This window comes from Pseudonaja textilis, chromosome Z, assembly GCF_049901715.1.
Source record: "Pseudonaja textilis isolate UNSWEBS1 chromosome Z, rPseTex1.2, whole genome shotgun sequence".
Taxonomy (NCBI): Eukaryota; Metazoa; Chordata; class Lepidosauria; order Squamata; family Elapidae; genus Pseudonaja; species Pseudonaja textilis.
In genome coordinates, this window is record NC_142008.1 from 846,654 (window position 1) to 868,026 (window position 21,373).

Genomic DNA, 21,373 nt, shown 5'->3' on the forward strand with positions numbered 1-21,373 from the left:
GAGGGAAGGAGAGAGAGAGAGAGAGACGCCTCCTAGTGCCCTCTTCCTCTCCCTAACCGGAAACCCCCTCCATTCTTTTTGCCAACCAGTGGGTCGCACCCACTCACGGCATAGAGTCCCTTTCTAGCGCGGCCTCCCTTCTACCATCTCTACGAGGAAGCTGCACCCCCTCCCGCCATAGAGTATCCTTCCCAGTGCGCCCGCACTTTTCCTCTCGCTAACCGGAAACCCCACCTCCACAGCCTACGCCCCCTTAGCGCGTCTTCCCTTTCCTCTAACCACCTAAACCGGAAAGCCCCGTTGGCACCCATAGAGAGAGAGAGAGAGAGGGACTAGCGCGGCTTGCTCGTCCTTTCCGAGGGGAAGTGCTGTCGTCCGCGCGGCTTTCCCTTTCCGCTTCCGGGGCCGGCCTCTGGCAGGGCTGGCATTTAAACTCCCGCCGCCGGCTGAGGCGGCTCCATTTCCTCCTCCTTCTCCTCCTCCTGGCATCTTCGGCGACCGCGGCGATGTTCAGCTGGCTGGGCGGCGACGACCGGCGTCGGAAGGACCCGGAGGTTTTCCGAACGGTGAGCGAAGGGCTGAAGAAGCTCTACAAGGCCAAGCTGCTGCCGCTGGAGGAGCACTACAAGTTCCACGAGTTCCACTCGCCCGCCCTGGAGGACGCCGACTTCGACAACAAGCCCATGGTGCTGCTGGTGGGCCAGTACTCCACCGGCAAGACCACCTTCATCCGGTAGGGGGCGCCCTTCTTTGCCCGGAGGAGGAGGAGGAGGAGGAGGAAAGCGCCAAAATTTCATCGAGGGAACTACAACTCCCATCGTCCCCCGTCTGGCTGGAACCGATGGGCCTCGAATCAGCTGGGCTGGGTTGGGTTGGGGAGGGATGGGCGTCGACCTTCCGTGGGTAGCTCTCGAATTGGGGGTGGGGGCGGCTTTAAGGTTGGAGGGACTACAACTCCCATCGTCCCCCCCAGCTGGGAGAGTCTATAGCCTTGTTGGCTTTGCAGTCCTTGGGCGAGCCTCAAGTGGGGCCTCTTCGAAGGTGGGCGGGGAGGTTGGCGGACTACAACTCCCATGATCCTCCACCAGCTGGGATGGATGGGGAGAATAGCCTTGTTGGCTTTGGAGTAGTTGGGCGACCCTCAGTGATTAGGTCTCCAATTGGGCCTCTTTGAAGATGGGACTACAACTCCCATCATTTACTGCTGGGATCGATGAGCAGCATAGCCTTGTTGGCTTTGGAGTAGTTGGGCGCCCTTCAACTGATGGTTCTTGCCTAGTCTTTCTCCAATGGGTGGGCCTTTAAGGGGATTGGACTACAACTCCCATGACTCCCCTAGCTGGGACCAGTGGGGAAACAAGAGCCTTGTTGGGTTGGCCCTCAATGGGTAACTCCCACCCCGTCTGATGTTTCTCAAAGCTGGGCCCCTTTCAGAGCGGGTGGACTACAACTCCCATCTCCTCCCCAGCTGGAATTTGATTGGCACCAGAGGCTTGTCGCGATGGGGCTGGAAGTCATGGGCTCAAGCCCTCCTTTGGTGTCTCTCATTGAAGGCTTCTCAAAAGAGCCCCCGCCGCCGCCTTTAAAATGGGGTAGACTACAACTCCCATGATTCTTCCCCCCCCAGGTTGGGTAGATGGGGAAAAGAGCCTTGTTGGCTTATGGAATAACACTCAGCACACACCACAAAGAAACACCCTCCACCAGGGATGGATTCAACCGGTGCTACTACCCGTTTGGTGACCATGTTTTGCCATAAATGCAATTTATTTGTGGGCTCTTGAGCTGTCGGGTTTTCTTGCAAACGTCTCGTGACCCAGCTAGGGAACATCATCAGCCAAGGAAAGAGGGTGGATGGACTGTGGGGTCCTTGGTGCTCCCTGAGACATCTCATGACCAAACCTCCAGAAGCTGTGAATGTGTCAACACTGGAAGTTTTTAAGAAGAGATTAGACAACCATTTGTCTGGAATGGTGGAGGGTTTCCTGCCTGAGCTGGGGTTGGACTAGAAGACCTCTAAGATCCCTTCCAAATCTTGTTATTCTATTCTAATTGCAATTCTGTTCTATTCTCTAATTCTAATTTCTATCTATTCTCTATTTTGTAGACTATATTTTATTTTCTATTTTTTTCTAATTGCTATTCTATTTAATTCCTTTTTCTATTCTTTCTCATTGCAATTCTGTTCTATTTTCTATTCTTATTGCAATTTTATTCAATTCTATTTTCTAATTGCTATTCTATATTCCATTTTGATTCTATTTTCTATTCTTTCTAATTGCAATTCTGTTCTATTTTCTAGTCTTTCCAATTGCAATTCTTTTCTTTCAGTTCTATTTTCTAGTCTTTCCAATTGCAATTCTTTTCTTTCAGTTCTATTTTCTATTCTTTCTAACTGCAATTCTGTTCTATTCTGTTTTCTAATCTAATTTTAAATCTATTATTTCTTTTATATTCTATCTAATTGCAGTTCTATTATCGAATTCTATTGCCTATTCTTTCATATTGCTATTCTTTTCTATTTTCTATTTCTAACTGCAATTCTGTTCTATTCTTTCAATTCTATCCTATATTCTAGTTTCGATCGTATTCTATATTTTGTAGTCTATCCTCTATTCTATTTTTTATTCAATTCTATTTTCTGTTTTGTTCTATTTCTTTTTGATTCCTATTTTCTGTTCCATTCATTTTAATCTTATTTTCATTCAATTTTATTGGGTTTTTTTATTTTTACTTATTCTATTCTATTTTTATTGTTTTTTACTGTTTTATTTCTTTGGTTTTATTTTTATTTTTTAATTTGTTTTATTTTATTTATTGTATTGAATTTCTTTGTTTTATTTTTTTCTTATTTTCATTTTATTTTCTGGGGAGGGGGTGTTTCCTTAAAACAAGATTCTCGCTGCTTCGATCTCGCTGCTACATCTTGGGTTGAAATCAAACATCCTGGAGTTATGACCGTCTTAAGCTGTGCCCGCAGTGGTCGTAATTCAATCATGCTTATTTCTGATCACATTTCTGTTCCAATTCTATTATCCTTTTTTATGACAGTTGTTAAATGAACACCGTGGTTGTTAAACAAATCCATTGTTGGAATGCAGGGGAGGGTGGAAATAAATCCCAGGTTTGGGCACAAATGTAAATTGTGGTCAGATGTCCATGGGAATTGAACCCCCATCTCTTCAATCGCAATGCGATAGTCCTCATTTTACAACCGCAATGAAACACATCCCGCCATTTCCATCATTAAATGACATGCTTGCGAAGTCATTGCAGGGCCCATTTTGGGGGATCGTTCCTGCTAGCATCACGCAGAGCATTGCGTCATGCGGTTGTTAAGTGAATGCAGTATTCACCCCACGGCCCCCAATTCTTCATCGGAAGGTCGCAATTTCGCATCGGTGTTTTTCCAGCCTTCTCGTTTAATACCCGATAAATCTGATTTATCTTTCTTCTTTGATAATTCTCCTGATCTTTGAACCAGGTTTATTGTCACTACTATGAACCTTGGTATATATACCCTTCCTTGGATTGGCACAAACTACATTTTAACCACAGTTAATGATTAATCCAATGCGCGGTCATTAATAAAAGAGCTCAGCTTGCCGGGGGGGGGGTGTTTCCACCCGATTTATTACTATTTTATGATGAGCCTCGTCTTTGTCCCAACGTACAATCGCCCTACGGAAGGTTGAAGTAGGAATTCAAACAAACCAGGTTTAATTAGGATTGGTTTCGCCCCCCCCCCCTTTGGTGCACCCGATAAGGATGATGGTATTTTGAGTGGCTTTGAAGGAGGCTTGTTGGGGGTTGGTTAGTAGTTTCCCCAGTCATAAATTGGGGTGTATGTGTTAAAAGTTGCGTCAGAGAGCCAAGACCTCGATTTTAATGCAGGCTTTTTTAAATAAACTGGGTTTAATGTGGGAGAAGGGAAATGGTGAGGCTGCAGGCCAGCATGCTTGGCTGGGGAATGCTGGGAGTTGAATGCCGCTCGTCTGGATGTGACCGAGGTTGAGAATGGGATGGAGGGATGAATGGGAGAGAACGAGAGAGAGCAAGAAAGAAAGAAAGAAGAAAGAAAGTAAGTAAGAAAGAAAGGGGGAGAAGGAGAGCGCAAGAAAAAGAAAGAGAGAGGGAGAGAAGTGGGGTGGGAGGAGAAAGAGACAAAGAAAGATAAAGATAGTTCATTTCAACATGCTGCCTGGAGGAAGTTCTGGGACTTGAAATCCACCGACCCATGTTGGCCAAAGTTGGAAACGGATGGGGAGAAAGAAAGAGACAAACAGACAGAGAGAGAGAGAGAGAGAGACAAGGGGGGGAAGATCAGAGAAAGAAAGAGACACAGAAAGAGAGAGAGAGAGAGAAATTAGTGCTTCTCAACATGCTGCCTGGGGAAATCTGGGAATGGAAGTCCTCCCATCTTCCAGCAGCCAAGATTGACAAACCCTCTTCCAGAGAAGCCGAGATCAGAGTCGGTCTGTTTTTTTAAGGCCAGCCAAGCGCAGCTGGAAACGCCCGTCCAGTTCTGGGCTTCTCCAGCTGTGCCTTGACACCTCTCCTCCTCCTCCTCCTCCTCCTCCTCCTCCTCCTCCTCCTCCTCCTCCTCCTCTCGCTGGAAAAATAAAATTCAATCCAAGTCTCTTCTGCCAAAGCTGGCTTGTTATTTCCATTCCTCCTCTTAACCCGGCTTGTTTGTCTGCTGTGTCAGATCCGCTCAGTCATCTTCCACCATCATCCCTCCTTGGTTGCAATATAAACCACATTCCGCACTGCCAATTCAGTCCCAATAGGGCCATCCTCGACTTACGACCATCACTGAGCAAGACTGTCATTAAGCAAATTGGGTCCCCATTGGACCCCCTCGCTTGCCACCGTTGCTGAGGGAATCCCTGCCTGTTGTTGAGGGATGGTTGTGAAGTAAATCTTTGCTGCTTGTTCACTTCAGGTAGTCCTCAAGTTACGACCACAGCGGAGCCCAAAATTTTGGTCGCTAAGTGAAACATCTGTTAAGGGAGTTTTGCCCCATTTTACAACCTTGTTTGCCACATCTCTTCTTCATGTCTGGTTTCTGGTACCAGTGATGGCTTACTTGATATCTGGTTTCAGGTACCAATGATGGCTTGTCTGCTCAAACTCTGGTTTCAGGTACCTGCTGGAGCAGGATTTCCCCGGGATGCGGATCGGTCCTGAACCCACGACGGACTCCTTCATCGCAGTGATGCAGGGTGATGTGGAAGGGATTATCCCTGGCAACGCCCTGGTGGTGGATCCCAAGAAGCCCTTCCGGAAGCTTAACGCCTTTGGCAACGCCTTCTTGAATCGGTCAGTTCCAAACTGGTTTGACTGGGGGAAACTGGTTTTTGAGGGAAGGCTGGGCCAAACAAACTCGCTCTCCATCAGTTCTTCCACATAGAAGAGCTTGGTTTTTCTGATCTGTCAATCACTTCTTTTCAGCTTCCAAAATCTTAACCATGTTTCCCCTGAAAATAAGACCGGGTCTTATATTAAATTTTTGCTCCAAAAGGCACATTAGGGCTTATTCTCCAGCTGGGTCCTATATTCGGGGAAATATGGTAATGAAATGAGTCCGTCTAGCTGACAATCTTAACTGGGGATAATTTTTAGGGTAGAGCTTCTATTACAAGCATCCTGAAAAAAACCATGCTAAGCCAGGAGTCCAGTTCCCCCACCATAGAGTCTCCTCCTAGCACGGCAACGTTTTTTCCTCTCCCTGTCCTAACCGAGAGCCCTATCGATTGTGGAGCCACCTAGTGACAGGGAGCTGCAGCAGACGGATAAAAGAGCCACATGCTCCAGAGCTGCGAGTTGCCAATCCCTGTGCTGGGGCTTATTTTCAGGGAAGATACCGGATACTTCTAACTGACTGCAGGTGGTCCTCGCTTAGTGACCGCTCCACTTAACGACTACGGTTAGAAAGGCCATCTCATGACCTGGTTTTGGAGTTCTCTCTTTCTCTCTCTCCATCTCTCTTTCTCCCCTCCTCTTTCTCTCTTTCACTCTCATTCCCTTCGCTCATTTTCTTTCTCTCATTTTCTCGCCCTCCCTCTCCCTTTTCTTTTTCATTCTCCCTCTCCCTCCCTAACTCTTCCTCTCATACATTCTCCATCTTTTTTCTCTCACTCATTCTCTTGTTCCTTCTCTCGTTCTCTTTCATTCGCTCTCATCCTCCTTCCCTCCCTCTTTACCTCTTTACCTCTCTTTCTTTCTCACTTCCTATATCTCTCCACCTCTTTCTCCCCTTCTTTTTCATTCTCACTCTCCCCCCTCATACTTTCTCCATCTTTTTTTCGCTCACTCATTTTCTCGTTCCTTCTCTCTTTTATTCTCTTTTTTGCTTTCTCTTTCATTCTCTCTCTCATCCTCCTTCCCTCTTTACCTCTCTCTTTTTCTTTATCACTCCCTATATCTCTCCATCTCTTTCTTTCTCCTCTCTCTCTCCCTCTCTCTCTCTTACACACACACACACAAAAAACAAAAACGCACAAAATTCTATTTTTCTTTTCTCTTCAATAATTCAAGGTTCTCCCCCTTTTTTTTCCCCCTCAGATTTGTGTGTGCCCAGTTGCCGAATGCGGTCCTGGACAGCATTAGTGTGATTGATACCCCCGGCATCCTTTCCGGAGAGAAACAAAGGATCAGCCGAGGTGATTCCATGGTTTTTTTTGGTGGGGGGGGGGACGTTGAACTAGGAAAAGTTAATCAGAAGAGAGAATTGGAAGGGACCTTGAAGGGGTGAGGGGGGTCATTTAGTCCAGCCGGACGTGGGCACGGGAGCGAATCAGGCACGCTGTGAAGTTACACACACACACACATACACACTGCCCTCTTGTTGGGGGAAATAAATATTTCTGGGTTTTTTTCCGTCCTTTTTGAGGATGTTCCAGTCCTCAGCTGCATGGATTGAAATGTTGACTTTGACGAGAGATGGAGAAAAACTTAAAAAATAAAAATTCAGTGTCTGTGGAGATTCTTTGTCATCCAGGCATAGGGTTTCCTGCCTTAGCAGGGGGCTGGACTAGATGACATCCAGGTTCCCTTCCAACTCTATTATTCTGTAAGAGTACCCCGCGCGAGCAGGGGGCTGGACTAGATGACCTCCAAGGTCCCTTCCAACTTTGTATTTCTATGAATCGCGGCTTGGGCAAAGGTGGGTAAAACCGGCGTTCCCATCTTCAATTTGGAAAACCGGACTTCTCTCTCCCCTTCCCCCGTGTCCAAATTGGGTCTATAACAGGCTCACTGCAGCCGGGTGGGCGTGGCTGAGTGGTGTGGCCATCTAAGTTCCCTTAGGTGGGCCTGGCCATCTGAGTGCCCCCCCCGAGTGGGCACGGTTGTGGGCGTGGCCAACTAAGTTCTGCCGGGTGGGCGTGGCCATCTGAGTTCCCTTAGGTAGGTGTATCCGTCTGAGTGGGCGTGACCACCTCTGCCCCCGCCCTCGCTCCCGAGGTGGACATGGCCGAGTGGGCGCAGCCCCTTGAGTTCTGGCCATCTGTGTGCCCCCAGCTGGGTGTGGCCGAAATGGACCGTCGTCAGTCGTGAGGACGGCTGGAAATCTTCCAGTCAGCAGATGACTTTTTCATTTCATTTCCTTTCATATATTTGAAGATGGGGAGAGCTTTTTGATTGATCCTCGCTCGACTGGCCGAGCGAGGAGAGGTTTTGCAGATTCTGCAACTGCTCTTCATGAGGACTGCCGGAAGAAATTAATAATAATAATAATAGTAATAGTAGTAATAATAATTATGTGCAAATAATAATTAGGGCTTATCTTGGGCACACATGGAAAATCAAGCTAGGACTTACTTTCAGGATAGCACATATTTTTGGGGACCAGAATACTGATAATGATGATGTGTGAATAATAATAATACTTTGCTAATAATAATAATAAACACTGGCAGCAACCCGTAACAACCATTAGCACCGGTCACTGGCCTTTGTGATAAATTTTTAAACGTTCACTTGACCGAGTTTCACTTTTTTAATGCATAAAAGATATCGTTGTCGTCACCATATTTGTGATACATTTTTAAATGTTTTCGTCGACTGAGTTTCATGTTTCATGAATAAACGAGATCACAGTCATTTTGCAAGCTGCCCTTGGCGTAATTCTCCGTCAGCAAATATCCTTTACCTCCCTCCCTCCCGCCCCCACCCCGGATCGTTCTAAAATCTAAATTATGTAAGACGATGTTCTTCCAACGGCTTCATTGTGGGTTTATTAAATAATAGATAGCATCACAATCCTCAGATATACCGGAATTCGATAATAGGCAGAATTTAATGGAAAGCTTACAATGGCTCCAGATGAAATAAGAGCTTCCAGATCTTTGGAATAGGAGTGCCGATAAATATTTAATTGAATTGGAACTTAACTTTCATAGTTGCAGAAGAACAAGAGTGGGGAGAGAGCTCTGAAGGTCATCTAATCCAACCCTCCACCCCACCCTCTCCCTAGCAGGAGACCCTACCCCATTTCTGACAGTTGGGGCAGTCCAATCTCTCCTTGAAAGCTTCCAGTTCGTTTCATTTAATAGTTTTGTTTAATAGATTGAATTGGTTTTGTTTAAATTATTTAATGTAATTTAATCTGTGACTTGAGTTATGGCATCTCTTGTCATGATTTAATTTTGTTTTCTATTTGATTGAATTACTTACGTAATTTAATTCAATTCAATTTCATAATTGAATTTCATGTGTTGAACAGATTTCATTTTGTCATTTCATTTAATTGCTTAACTTTCATTCATTTAACTTAATTTTTAAATTAATTCTTTGTTTAATGTAATGATTTCATTTATTTCTTATTTTAATCTATTCTTTATTTAATTTAATAGTTTAACTTTTTAACTTAATTTAATTTAACTTTTATTGAATGTAATTAATTTAACATCAGTTAATATCAGTTAATATTAATTTAACATCAGTTAAATTTATTTTTTTATTTAATTTAATAATTTTACTTTTTAATTTATCTTTTTTATTGAATGCAATTAATTCAATATCAGTTAATGTAATTAATTTAACATTTAATTAATTTATTAGTTATTTAATTTGATATATTTTATTATGTTACATTTGATTTTAGATATTATTATTTGATGTTTCATATTTTACATTTTATTACATTTTCTTTTATAATTAAAAATATTTTCACTTTTTTAATTTAATTTTTAATTATTTTAGTTTGATTTTTTTAAACTTGATTTTTTAATTTTATTTCTAATTAAATCTCTTGGTCACCCATCTTATATAAAATAAAGGGGAATTTGGAGTGGCTTATATTGTTGAAAAGCATAACTGTAGAAAACCTACATATTAATATTTTTAAAAGAACAAAATACAAGGCAAATATACCTCATACTCTTTCCTCCTCCTGTGTTATCCACAACAACAATCCTGTAAGGTGGGCTGGGCTGAGGGAAAGGGACAGAGTCACCTAGTTGGCTTTCATGCCTAAGGTGGGACTAGAATTCACTATCTCCTGGTGATTGGCCCAAAGTCACTCGTCTGTCTTTCATTCATGCCTAAGGTAGGACTAGAACTCACCATCTCCTGGTGATTGGCCCAAAATCATCCATCTGACTTTCATATCCAAAGTGGAACTAGAACTCCCCATCATCTGCTCCTTGGCCCAAAGTCACCCAGTTGTCTTTGCTGTCTTGAAGGCTAGAGACTAGAACTCCCGAACAGCCTGGTTCTTTTCCTCGCTTGTCTTAAAAAAAAATTACCTAATTTTTCGCTCTCTCCCTTCCCGGCCAGGCTACGATTTTGCCGCCGTCTTGGAGTGGTTCGCCGAGCGGGTAGACCGCATCATCCTCCTCTTTGACGCCCACAAGCTGGACATCTCCGATGAGTTTTCAGAGGTGATCAAAGCCCTGAAGAACCACGAGGATAAGATGCGTGTCGTCCTCAACAAGGCCGACCAGATCGAGACCCAGCAGCTCATGCGCGTCTACGGCGCCCTGATGTGGTCGCTGGGGAAGATCGTCAACACCCCCGAGGTCATCCGGGTTTACATTGGCTCCTTCTGGTCTCACCCGCTGCTCATCCCGGATAACCGGAAGCTCTTCGAAGCTGAGGAGCAGGATCTTTTCCGCGACATCCAGAGCCTGCCCCGGAATGCCGCGCTGCGGAAACTCAACGACCTCATTAAACGGGCCCGCTTGGCCAAGGTGAAAGAAGCGTGCCGAAGGGTTTGAGTAGGACTGGGAGGTTGTTTGGGTGGATCTCCTGCTCCTGTTCTTTTTTCCTTCGTCTCCACTTTCCCCTTTTTTTACTTCTTCTTCTCTTCTCCTCCTCCCTTTTCTCCTCCTGTTCCTTCTCTTTTCCTTCACTTCCTGCTACTCTTTTTCCTTCATTTCCTACTTTTCCTTCTCATCCTCTTTTTACTCTTCCTTTTTTTTCTCCTTTTCCTTTTCCTGCTCCTTTTCCTTCTTCTTTTCCTCCTCCTCCTCCTCTTCCTTTTTACTCCTCCTTTTCTCCTCCTTTTACTTCTCTTCCTTCTCCTTTTTCTTCCCCTCCTCCTCCTCTTTTTATTTTCCTCCTCCTGTTTCTTTTCCTTCAACTCCTCCTTTTACTACTTCTCCTTCTCTTCCTTCTCCCCTCCTCTTTTTTCTCCTCCTCCTTTTACTACTCCTTTTCCTTCTTCTGTTTCTTTTCTTTCTTCTCCTCTTTCTCCTTTTCCGTCTCCTCCTCCTTGTCCTTTTAGTCCTTTTATTTCTCCCCTTCCTCCTCTTCCTGCTTTTCCTTCTTCTCCTCTTCTTCCTCCTGCTTTTTCTACATTTTCTTTCCCCTCTTTTCTTCCTCCTCCATCTCCTCCATCCTTCTGGCACTGATAACATTCCTTATCTGGATAAGGAAATGTCGGAGAGACAACCAGCCAACTTGGAGAGCACCGGAGATCCTCAACCAAGCCTGTTTAGAATGGCAAAAACGTCATAAAGACATAAAGACGAACATAATATTTTTATTTTGTTTTATTTAAAACAAATCCTCACAGCTGCTTGACATACCCATAGGGGGGATGCAGAATCTCACCCTGGCTACCGATCTCTTTCAGATCTGAATTTTTATTTATTGTTGTTGTTGTTGTTACCTATGTTTCCATCAAAATAAGACCCTGTCTTATAATTTTTTTGCCACCAAAAAAGGCAAATGTCAACTCATAAAGTATTTCTATGGTCTTTTTAGAGCGGCAACAGAAAGGGAGGGGGGAGCAGTGCAGCTGTTTGCAAAACGAAAAGCGAATTCCATAAATGTTTTCAAAGATAGTAACTAGGTGACCGAAGTTTCTGCCGTGCAAAATTCTAACTGGAGAGCCTGAATGATGACTCTGGGCTATGGAGGTGTCCCATTGGAGGATATGAATTACGATACACCCGGGGGGTGGGGGGAAAACCAGGGTCAAAGGGGACAATGAATTACGTGCCTCAGAATCACTACACCCACTCAGTGCCGGATATGTTAACTTTCAATAAATCCTTTGGAAGTTTGGCTTGAGACTCAAGATTCAAATGGGGGTAACTGCTGGAAAACTGACAGCTATCCGACTCTGAGGCAGCACCAGGTCTTATTTTCAGGGGATGTCATCCACTGACTAACCTCGCTTGTGCGCATTGCCCCTGGCTTCCTCCTCGCTGTCAGGGGCCTTCAGGAACCACTTCTGTGGCTGTCAAGGCTTTCCTGAAAGCCCCTACATCCGATAGGATCGATCCGGAGCTTTGTTGTCAATTCCAGATGCCTTCAGGAAGAAAGCCTTGCCAGCCTTGCTGGCTGCAGAAGAAATGGGGTGTCGGGGGGGGTGCGAGGCCTGGCCGCAACTGTCCAAAGATAAGTAGTAGGGCAGCTCCACCCCCCACCCTCCCCTTTCCCATCCTAGCTTAATTTTGACCCATCCACTCTGAAGTGGGTGGGATCTTAATTAGGGCTTATATTGGCCGCCCGTGTAAAAATCAAGCTAGGACTTACTTTCAAGGTAGGTTGTATTTTTGGGGAAAACGGTATTATTTTGAATTATTTTATCTTTTTTTTTTATCCCCCTAGGTTCAAGCCTACATCATCAGCTCTCTGAAGAAAGAAATGCCTTCCGTCTTTGGCAAAGACAACAAGAAAAAAGAGTTGGTCAACAACTTGGGCGAGATTTACGGCCGGATTGAGCGAGAGCATCAGATCTCGCCAGGGGATTTCCCCAATTTAAAAAAAATGCAAGTGAGTGATGGGAAGAGGAAAAAAATAAATTCAAAAAAGGGTCTTTCTTCTTTTGAATGGGAGGGGGGCAGGGAGCAGTCTTTCCAGGGGTGTGGACGTCCCAGAATGCCCTGGGGGTCAGCCGCTCGGCAACCTGGCCCGCATTTGCAATGGTTTGCAGCATCCCATGGTCAGATGGTCCTCTAATTACACTTGTCCGTTTCCTTCCCTCCCTCCCTCCTTCCTACCTTTGCCTTGTGTCCTTCTTCCCTCTTTCTCCTTCCTTCTTTACTTCCTCTGCCCTGTGTCCTCCCTCTCCTTCCTTCCTTCCCTCTTTCTCCTTCCTTTCTTCCTCTGTCCTGTGTCCTCCTTCCTCCCTCCCTTCTTCCTTCCTTTTGCCTTGTCTTTCCTTCCTCCCTCTTTCTCCTTCCTTCCTCTGCCCTGTATCCCTCTTCCTTCATCTCTTTCTCCTTCCTTTGCCTGACATCCTTCCTTCCTTCCTTCCTTCCTTCCTTCCTTCCTTCCTTCCTTCCTTCCTTCCTTCCTCGTCCTCCTCCTCAGAATATCAGAAGAACAGAGTTGGAAGGGACTTTCGAGGTCTTCTAGTGAAACTCAATTTCGTTGAGGGCCACATCAGAGCTGTGGTTGACCTCGGGAGCGGGGGCCGGGCAGGTGTGGCCAACTGGATGAGTGTGGCCAGCTTGCTGCCATTCCCCAAACTGCTGGCCTGTTTCCTCTTCGCACTGAGTAGACCGGGATGGGCCAGATCCGACCACGTCCAGCCCGCGGACCTTGAGTTTGGCACCCCTGTTCTAGTCCAACCCCCTTTAGCAAGAAACCATTCACTTCCTCCAAATACCACATTTCCCCGAAAATAAAAGCCCTGTCTTATATTTTTTTTGCCGCCAAAAAAGGCACCAGGTCTTATTTTCGGGGGATGTCACCCACTGACTAACCTCACTGGTGCATGTCGCCTCTGGCCTCCTTCCGGAAGTTCTCCTGCAACCGACCAGGCTTTCCTGAAGGCCTGTGCAGCTGATAGGATCGATCCAGAGCTTGTTATCAGCTACAGAGGCCTTCAGGAAAGCCTGGGCAGCCTTGCCGGCTGCAGAAGAAATAGACCGGCAAGGCAGGTGTGGAGGTGTGCGAGGCCTGGCTACACCTGTCCAAAGGTAAGCAGTAGGGCAGCTCCACCCAAGCTTAATTTTTACCCATCGACTCTGGAGTGGGCGGGATCTTAATTAGGGCTTATTTGGGGGGTAGGGCTTATATTGGGCGTATGTGTAAAAATCAAGCTAGGTCTTACTTTCAGGGTAGGTGGTATTTTCATGGAAACGGGGTAACAGAAGAACAGAGTTGGAAAGGACCTTGGAGGTCTTCTAGTCCAACCCCCTGCTCAGACCAGAGTCCGTCTCTGACCTTTCCAACCGGGGGTTCTTTTGTTTTGTTTTTTCAATCTCTGCCACCTCCACCCACCCACCCCCAACCCTCTCTCCCATCTCTTAACGCCCTTCTCCAGGAGCAGCTCCAAGGTCAAGACTTCAGCAAATTTCAGCCCCTGAAGGCCAAGCTGTTGGACGCAGTGGAAGACATGTTGGCCCACGACATTGCCCAGCTGATGGTCTTGGTGCGCCAGGAAGAATCCCAGAGGCCGGCTCAGATGGTCAAAGGTGGGGCCTTCGAAGGGACTCTCCATGGCCCCTTCGGACATGGCTATGGAGAAGGTGCTGGAGAAGGCATTGATGACGCCACCTGGGTTGTGGCCCGTGACAAGCCCATGTACGACGAGATCTTCTACACCTTGTCCCCTGTCGATGGGAAGATAACTGGGGCCAACGCCAAGAAGGAGATGGTGAGGTCCAAACTCCCCAACACCGTGCTGGGCAAGATCTGGAAACTCTCCGACATTGACAAGGATGGGATGTTGGACGACGAAGAGTTTGCCTTGGCCAACCATCTCATCAAGGTCAAATTGGAAGGCCACGAGCTTCCGAGTGAGCTACCGCCTCACCTCATCCCACCATCCAAGAGGAAAATGGCAGACTGACTGACCTCCGGAATGCCGTTGGAGATGGGAAGGTCTGGAGATACGTGAGGTCCACCTCTTGATGGGACAACCGTACCGGGGAAAACAAAACGGGAGGTCGACCTCAGCTGTGCTTTGTCGTCACATTATGCAACTCTCTTCTTGATATCATATCTTGTTGCCTGGTCCCTGTCTTGTCAAAGGAAAGTCACGGCAGAACTTCGAGAAGATCCTCCATTGGCCTTCAACCAAGGGTTTGAATTGGATTGGATTGGGTTCCTCTTCAACCTGTTGAATTGGATTGGATTCCTCTTCAACCTGTTGAAGGGAGCCTTGTAGACCAAGTCATCCCCTTGGATGAAATATCAGGACTTCAGATTTACACCTCGGTGTCTTGGGAAGACCTCTTTGACGTTCAACCTTCCTGGCCTTTGATATGAAGACTCGGGCTGCCGATACATCTATCCCATGACTTGGTCTTCTGCCCATTGGGAACCCGTGGTCCGTCAGAAACATCGTCTTCTCTCATTTATCTTTAAGGATGAAGGGATGTCTTCTCCATGGATGTTCCAGAAGACCACTTTTGTAAGTTAGAACGCGGTGGTTCATTCTTGATCGTGAATGGGGGAATCTCTAGATTTAAAGAACGACAAAAGTTGGGTGTGATGCACCCCCCAGAAGTTCACTATCCGGAAGGTTTCTAGAAGGTTGAACCTCATTTAGGCGGTCAATGTCACCTGGGTATCTCCAGCTTCGGAAATGAGCTTTTCCAACCCGTAAAACAAGTTAGATCTTCCCCTCTAGATAAGCTGGACGTCAAATCGTTGTCTTTCCTCCATACACACCATTAACAACCGCATTTCAGCTCCGTTGCAATCCCCGCTCGTCGTCGGCCCATTTCCTACAACAAATCGCAACCCTTTCTACACCAGTGTTGCCTCCGAATAACCTCCCGTCCCACGAGGAGACCATCTCCCCCTAGGGATGGTCTTCAGGTGGGCCGAATTACATCTTACACCTTCTCCAGACACAGGAGCCACCTACTGGAGGTTGAAAATGTGAACCCAGAGCTGAGCCAAACTCATTTCCGGCCTCTCATTTCACATCTCGATTTGTGAATTTTGTTTGGCCTTGTGTGCAGACCTACAACTTGTTGTCGCTTCGGACAGAACAAACTTCTACTGTCTTTCGAAAGAGTGCGAGAAACAGAAAACCCGGACGCCTATAACTTATTTTATTTTAATATTATATATAGAAACATATATATCCCATGTGTATGTGTAATTAATATATATATATATCGCAATGCATTTATCACGTGTCTAAAAAAAAATTGCAAAAAAAGAAACACCACATTATCAAAGGAAAGGGCCAGGAGGAGTTTTTGTGTAGCATTTGTCATACACCACCAGAAGGAATTTTTCGGCAGCTTCCGAGATCCATTCGTTTTTGTGCAATTTCACTCCTTTTTTTTTTTTCTTTCCCCTTTTCATTCTTCCATGTTTTTGGATCACTAACTTCCCTCCTACCTAGGAAGAAAGAGAAAAAAAACATTAAATAAATCAGATTTATAGGGGGGGAAAATTAGGAAAGCCCCACCAGGAGTTTTTGAACAGAAAAATTGAGAATCCACAATTTTGGTAGGAGTGGGGGGTTTTCCCCCTGTTTTTAACCTGGTTTGCCCATTTATTTATAAAACCAAGAAAATGTTTTGATGATCATGAAAAAAAAAACAGGAGAAAACACTTAAGTCTTACACACTTCACACAGTTAAATAACGAACCTTCAAATTTGAAACACAGTCGGAGAAAGTGAACAAAAATTGGTGCATTCATAGGGAAAAAAGATCTTTGGACCAGCGCATAATTATGAGGAAACTTTCCACCATTTTGCATTTTTTAAATATTAATGTTTATTCCTTAAAGCATAGTTTCTCTCTGTGTGTGTGTTTGTGCGTGTGCAGTGGTGGGCTTCAAAATTTTAGCAACCGGTTCTCTGCCCGGTTGCTGGGTGAGCGGGCCATGTTCGCCCTCCCCAGGCTCCGAAGGCTTTCCTCGAGCTTCTGGGACAGTGAAAACGGGTTCCCTGGGCTCCAGAGCCTCCGGGAGGCCCATTTTTTTGTCCTCCCTGAGCCGCCGTGAGGGCCCTACACTTACCTGGCATCTAAAACGGGCCACGCGGGAACTCCTGGGTGGGGAGGGTGGGCAGAGCCAGCCACGGGTGGGGTTTGCCAGTTTGCCGAACCGGCTATTAGAAATGATAACATTAGCTACCGGTTCACTTGAACCGTTGTGAACCGGTAGCAACCCACCCCTCTGTGTGTCTGTGTCTATGTGAATCTCTCTTTCTCTCATTCGCTTATTTCTCCATCTCTCTATCCTTCCCGTTTTTTGTGTGTGTGATCCTGTCTTGTGTTCGAATTGAAAGCGGCAAAACCTCTTTGTGTTTCGCGAGGCTGGAATTCCCCGACAATTTAGAAACAACTGAAAATGAGTCATTATTAATAAAGCAAATGGAGCAGAACCTTCTCTGCGTGTTTTCTTTCTTTCTTTCTTTTTTTTTTCAAAAAAAGCTCCATTTTTATTTTCTTCCAAAAAAAATAGTTACAATGCAAAACGCCCCAAAAAAAAATTTCGAAAGAAAAACAACAACAAAAGGAATGGAATATTTTTAAAAAGTACAGTACATTCAAAAAATAACTAGCACACTTTTAGACATATATTGTCTCCCCTACTTGAATACTGATTAATATTTTACAGCTATTTCAGTTTCTAAACCAGGCCCTACTAATTTACTACTAGATTACTAATTTATTACTAGATTACTACTGAGTTACTACTAGATTACTACTGAGTTGCTGATAATTTACTAATTTTATTTGCCTGTTAAACTCTCATCTATGTACTATATTAATGACAAAACAGAGAACAGGAAACAATAAAGTTGGTCCTCGACTTACAATGGTTTATTTAGTGACCCGGCACTGTAGAAAAATGACTTATGCCGGATTTTTACACTTAACGACCATTGCAATATCCCAATGGTCATGTGATCAAACTTCAGTCTTGGCAACTGTATTTGTGATGGTCTCGGGGGTCACACAATCCTCTTTTGCAACCTGACAGGCCAAGGTCCATGGGGAAAGCAGAGTCGCACCATAACTCTGTGACTAACTTAACGACTGCAGTGATTCATTTAACAACCCAGGGCAAAGAAAGCTGTCAAATGGGACAGAATTCGCTGAACAAACAGAAATGTGGGGCTCTGTCATGCCCCTGTTGGAGTCTGAATCTGAGGAGGAGGATGAACAGTTGACGGAGTGGGAGTGTGGCTCTGTTGGCTGTGGAGGAAACAGGAAGGGCAAAGTCCATCTGGGCAGAGCAGGGAAGAGGTAGAACAAGGGAGAGGGAGTTCAGAGGAAGACCCAGGCCCACCCCCTCTTCATCCTAGGGCACACAGAGAGGAACAGGGAAGATAGTGATGTGTTGCATGGCTTACGGAGGAGGAAAGGGCCCTGATTCCCTTAGCCACACCTGGGAAGGTAGTTTAAAAGAGATGCAAGCTGAGTGCGGCATCTACTGGGAACAAACATGAGTTTCTCTTGACTGCTTATCTGCGTTCCTGGCATCTTCCCAACCGTGTTGAATTACGGCCTTTCCTTCACACCTGAAATTCCTTCTCCTGCCTTGCCAGACTAATTACCTTGCTTTGTTTGGACTTATAGTTACAGTTTTTGTTGACCACGGTTTGGGCTTGAGTCTGCAGCCCAAAGACTCTTCCTGGGAGAGTTTTCCTCCAGCCCAGAAGGTAACCAGGACATTGGGGGCAAAGTTGGAGCTAATAAAGGGACTCCTACTGATTATCTGACTGTGTTGCCTTTGTACCACGCCCCTTTGGGTCATCAGAGGCTCAATTGTAGTCATAAGTCGAGACCTACCTGTAACCTAATCAAGGAACTGCCAAGGAGAAAGCCACACCTCTGCCCAACATTGACAGGGGAAGCTACTAGTATATAAACCGAGAGCAAACTTCACATGCCCTTCTAGCACTGATAATGTTCCCTAGTTGGGTCATTAAATGTCTGCAAGAAAAGTACCCAGCTCAGAGAGGACCAAGGACCCCACAGTCCTCCTCTTCCTTTCTATCACTGATGATGTTATCTAGTCGGGTCATCAAAAGTGTTCAAGAAAACCAACCTCAGAGCATCAAGTACCCTGCAGTTATTGTCCTCTTTCTCCTCCTCCCTTCTACCACTGAGGACATTACCTAGTTGGGTCACAAAATGTTTTCAAGCTCAGCGGGCACCATGGACTCCATGTTCCTCGTCCTCCTCCACTTCTTCCTCTCTGCAACCCCGCTCCCTTCTAGCACTGATAATGTTCCCTAGCATAGTCCCAAAATGTCTGCAGGAAAACCACCCAGCTCGGAGGGCGCCAGGTATCCCGCCGTTCAACCCTGATCTGCTACGATTTGATTCCAAAACTCTCCATTGTCGTCAGCTATACGGACGTCAAAAACACGGTCCACCTTCTCGCTCTGCTCCAACCTTCCCCTAAGTAAAATCAAGATGCGCCGGCTTGGGTTTTCATCCTCCAGTTTGCTTTTCACTCCTATCTCATAGGTCCTTCCTTGACGGGTTTTACAGAACATTCTTGGGGTCCAATTCTACTACTACTAGTCTGCCCCCCCAAAAAGAGGCAGTTGGGAACCGGTGTTGTGTCCTAAGCCTCCCCCAAAAGCACTCAGTCCATTATGAGTCCTGGCAAAAACCTCTTTTTATTACATTAATGGGAATTTTATTTCATTCATAGTCAGCCAACGGCTTGGCCATCCGTCTTGCGAAGGTAGACTAACGAGCTCAGACCTTTATCAATCCTGGAACGCTGCCCGGTAAATAATTCCACACTCAGTGCTGACAGGGAAGGGCTGGGTTATACAGACAAATCAAAAGCCCCCTCCCCTTTGGCTTCTCTTTTAATTCTGATGGGAGAGGCCATTCATTGTCAACCTGTGGCCTTACTCCCATATCGACCCTGAGTTCTTAATCGTGCCTTCCTTTTGGCAGTTCTGCGCATGTGCAGGATGGGAACTGGTTGCAAGCTTCCCCCGCCGCCCCTGGCCTGGCCTTACTGCTTGTTCAAGCCCGAAGGCAGCGGATGACTGCCAGCCTGCCCTGGCCCTATCTCTGCCTCTGATGCAGAGCCCTTGTCCGAGCCTTCCTCAGCCTTCAGGACTGGCCCGAGTTCCTCCCGACCTTTTCACTATTGTCTGACTCAGCTGCTAGCTCTGCCAGCCGCCGGCAGGCCACAATAACCAGGTGAACATCGATGGTGGATCTAACATAGGTTTCTGGAGCAAGGGGGTACTCAAGTCAGTCAATACTTGGGTCTTCTGGAGAGCCAAGGTGGAAACGAAGCTGGCCTGGAGGAGACCGGATGCTCCAAGATTATCCACTTCTACGAGACTCACCAAGCTCAAACATGCCCTAGATCAGAAGTCTTCAGATTTGACAACTTTGAAGACTTGTGGACTTCAACTCCCAGGATTCCCCCAAAATGGCCAAGTTTGGAGACACCCCCAATCTTGATAACAAAGATCAACCTCGGATACATCAACGGGACCGAAGCTCTCGCCATCTTAGAGTGGATCCCAGGGCTGGGCTGCAACCAGTTTACCAACCTGTGGTGCAGTGCTCCATAAACGCCAATTTGAACCTCTCTAGTTCACTTTCTCACCTTACCAGGTAAGTAGAACAGCTGAAGGGCGGTCATCCCCTTTGCTGCGCGAATCAGCTGAGTTGCAAAAGAAGGAAATGTAAGACAGGATCATCATTTCGACCGGTACCCAGAGTTGTGGTTCTTCCATCCCTTTGACAATAGACCAGACAACCATTGGACCAGCGATGGTATAAGGTCTCCTACCTCGAGCAGGGGTTGGACTAGAGGACCTCCGAGGTCCCTTCCAGCCTTATTGAGTCTATTGTCAGCTTGTAAAGCATTCTTATGCCCGTTTTTGAGTTGCCATAAGCAGGATGAGGGGAAAAACCTGAAAGAGCAGAACGGCAATTAAAAGTATTCCATGCTTAACTTTCGAAGATTGTAGCCAAGGCTACCAGATCTTCTGCCCCCAAAAATCCTTCATTGGAGAATGTGATTGATGACATACCCGGGGGGAGGGGGGAAACAGGGTCACTTGTGACTCTAAATTACGTGTTGGCAGAGTTGGCTTCATTTAGGAGAATGCCGGCATGTTTCTCCTAATAAATCTTTTGGATTGTTTTGAAGCTTGGCTTGAGGCTCATGATTTAATTAGGGCAATCGCTGGAACCTTGATATCTATGTTCTATGAAATGGGTCCCCCTGAACAACCCTCTAGAGATGCAAAAAAATTGTGTGGACATCTCTTTTCATGCAATTGGGCTATGGACCCCGGATCGTAATATGTGTTCCGCTTGGAATTGCTCCATCTTTCAACCAACCAGGTTCTAGGTCTCTCCTCCGTGGCTCCTTGGCCAGAACTGAGGGGCCTCATAACAAAATGTTTCTTGCGTGGTCTTCTCTTTTCATCACCATGACCTTTTGAAGGTCCTTCAAAGCGGACCTTCTTGAAATAGGAGGCCTGGCCTGGGAGGACATGGGGATAACGGTGGGTGCTCCCATCACTGGAAGTTTTTAAGAAGAAATTGGACAACCCCTTTGTCTGCAACGGTAAGGGTCTCCTGCTTGAGCAGGGGGTTGGACCAGATGACCTCCAAGGTCCTTTCCAACTCTCTTATTGAACAGGAGTTGGGCTAGAAGACCTCTGAGGTCCCTCCCCACTCTCTTATTGAGCAGGGGGTTGGACCAGATGACCTCTAAGCTCCCTTCCAACTCTGGGATTCATGTGATTCTGTTAGTCTCCTGCTTGAGCAGGCGGGGGTTGGACTAGATGACCTCCAAGATCTTATTGAGCAGGGAGTTGGACCAGAGGACCTCTGAGATCCCTCCCCACTCTTATTGAGCAGGGGGTTGGACCAGATGACCTCTAAGGTCCCTTCCAACTCTGGGATTCATGTGATTCTGTTCGTCTCCTGCTTGAGCAGGCGGGGGTTGGACTAGATGACCTCCAAGATCTTATTGAGCAGGGAGTTGGACCAGA

At 46.1% G+C, this 21,373-nt stretch overlaps 1 protein-coding gene across 2 annotated transcripts; it reads left to right on the plus strand.

Moving 5' to 3' along the window:
• The first annotated feature begins 200 nt into the window (after positions 1-200).
• On the plus strand, positions 201-16,759 carry LOC113451205 (EH domain-containing protein 3). 2 transcript variants are annotated; one of them, XM_087916296.1, is made up of 6 exons: positions 201-733; positions 5,146-5,322; positions 6,568-6,665; positions 9,784-10,196; positions 12,067-12,235; positions 13,733-14,097. In XM_087916296.1, exons 1-6 carry the CDS (start codon positions 507-509, stop codon positions 13,951-13,953), a joined length of 1,305 nt encoding a protein of 434 aa, XP_087772422.1. In that variant the 5' UTR covers positions 201-506; the 3' UTR covers positions 13,954-14,097. The 2 variants fall into 2 exon arrangements, with proteins under 2 accessions (XP_087772422.1, XP_026578359.2); XM_026722574.2 differs by having other exon boundaries at positions 205-733; positions 12,067-12,231; positions 13,730-16,759.
• The last annotated feature ends 4,614 nt before the right edge of the window (positions 16,760-21,373 follow it).

Coding starts and splice junctions, on each gene's coding strand:
- LOC113451205 (XM_026722574.2), top strand. CDS start 507: ATGTTCAGCTGGCTGGGCGGCGACGACCGGCGTCGGAAGGACCCGGAG. Junction 6,666..9,783: donor GAAACAAAGGATCAGCCGAG/GTGATTCCATGG, acceptor CTTCCCGGCCAG/GCTACGATTTTGCCGCCGTC. Junction 12,232..13,729: donor CCAATTTAAAAAAAATGCAA/GTGAGTGATGGG, acceptor GCCCTTCTCCAG/GAGCAGCTCCAAGGTCAAGA.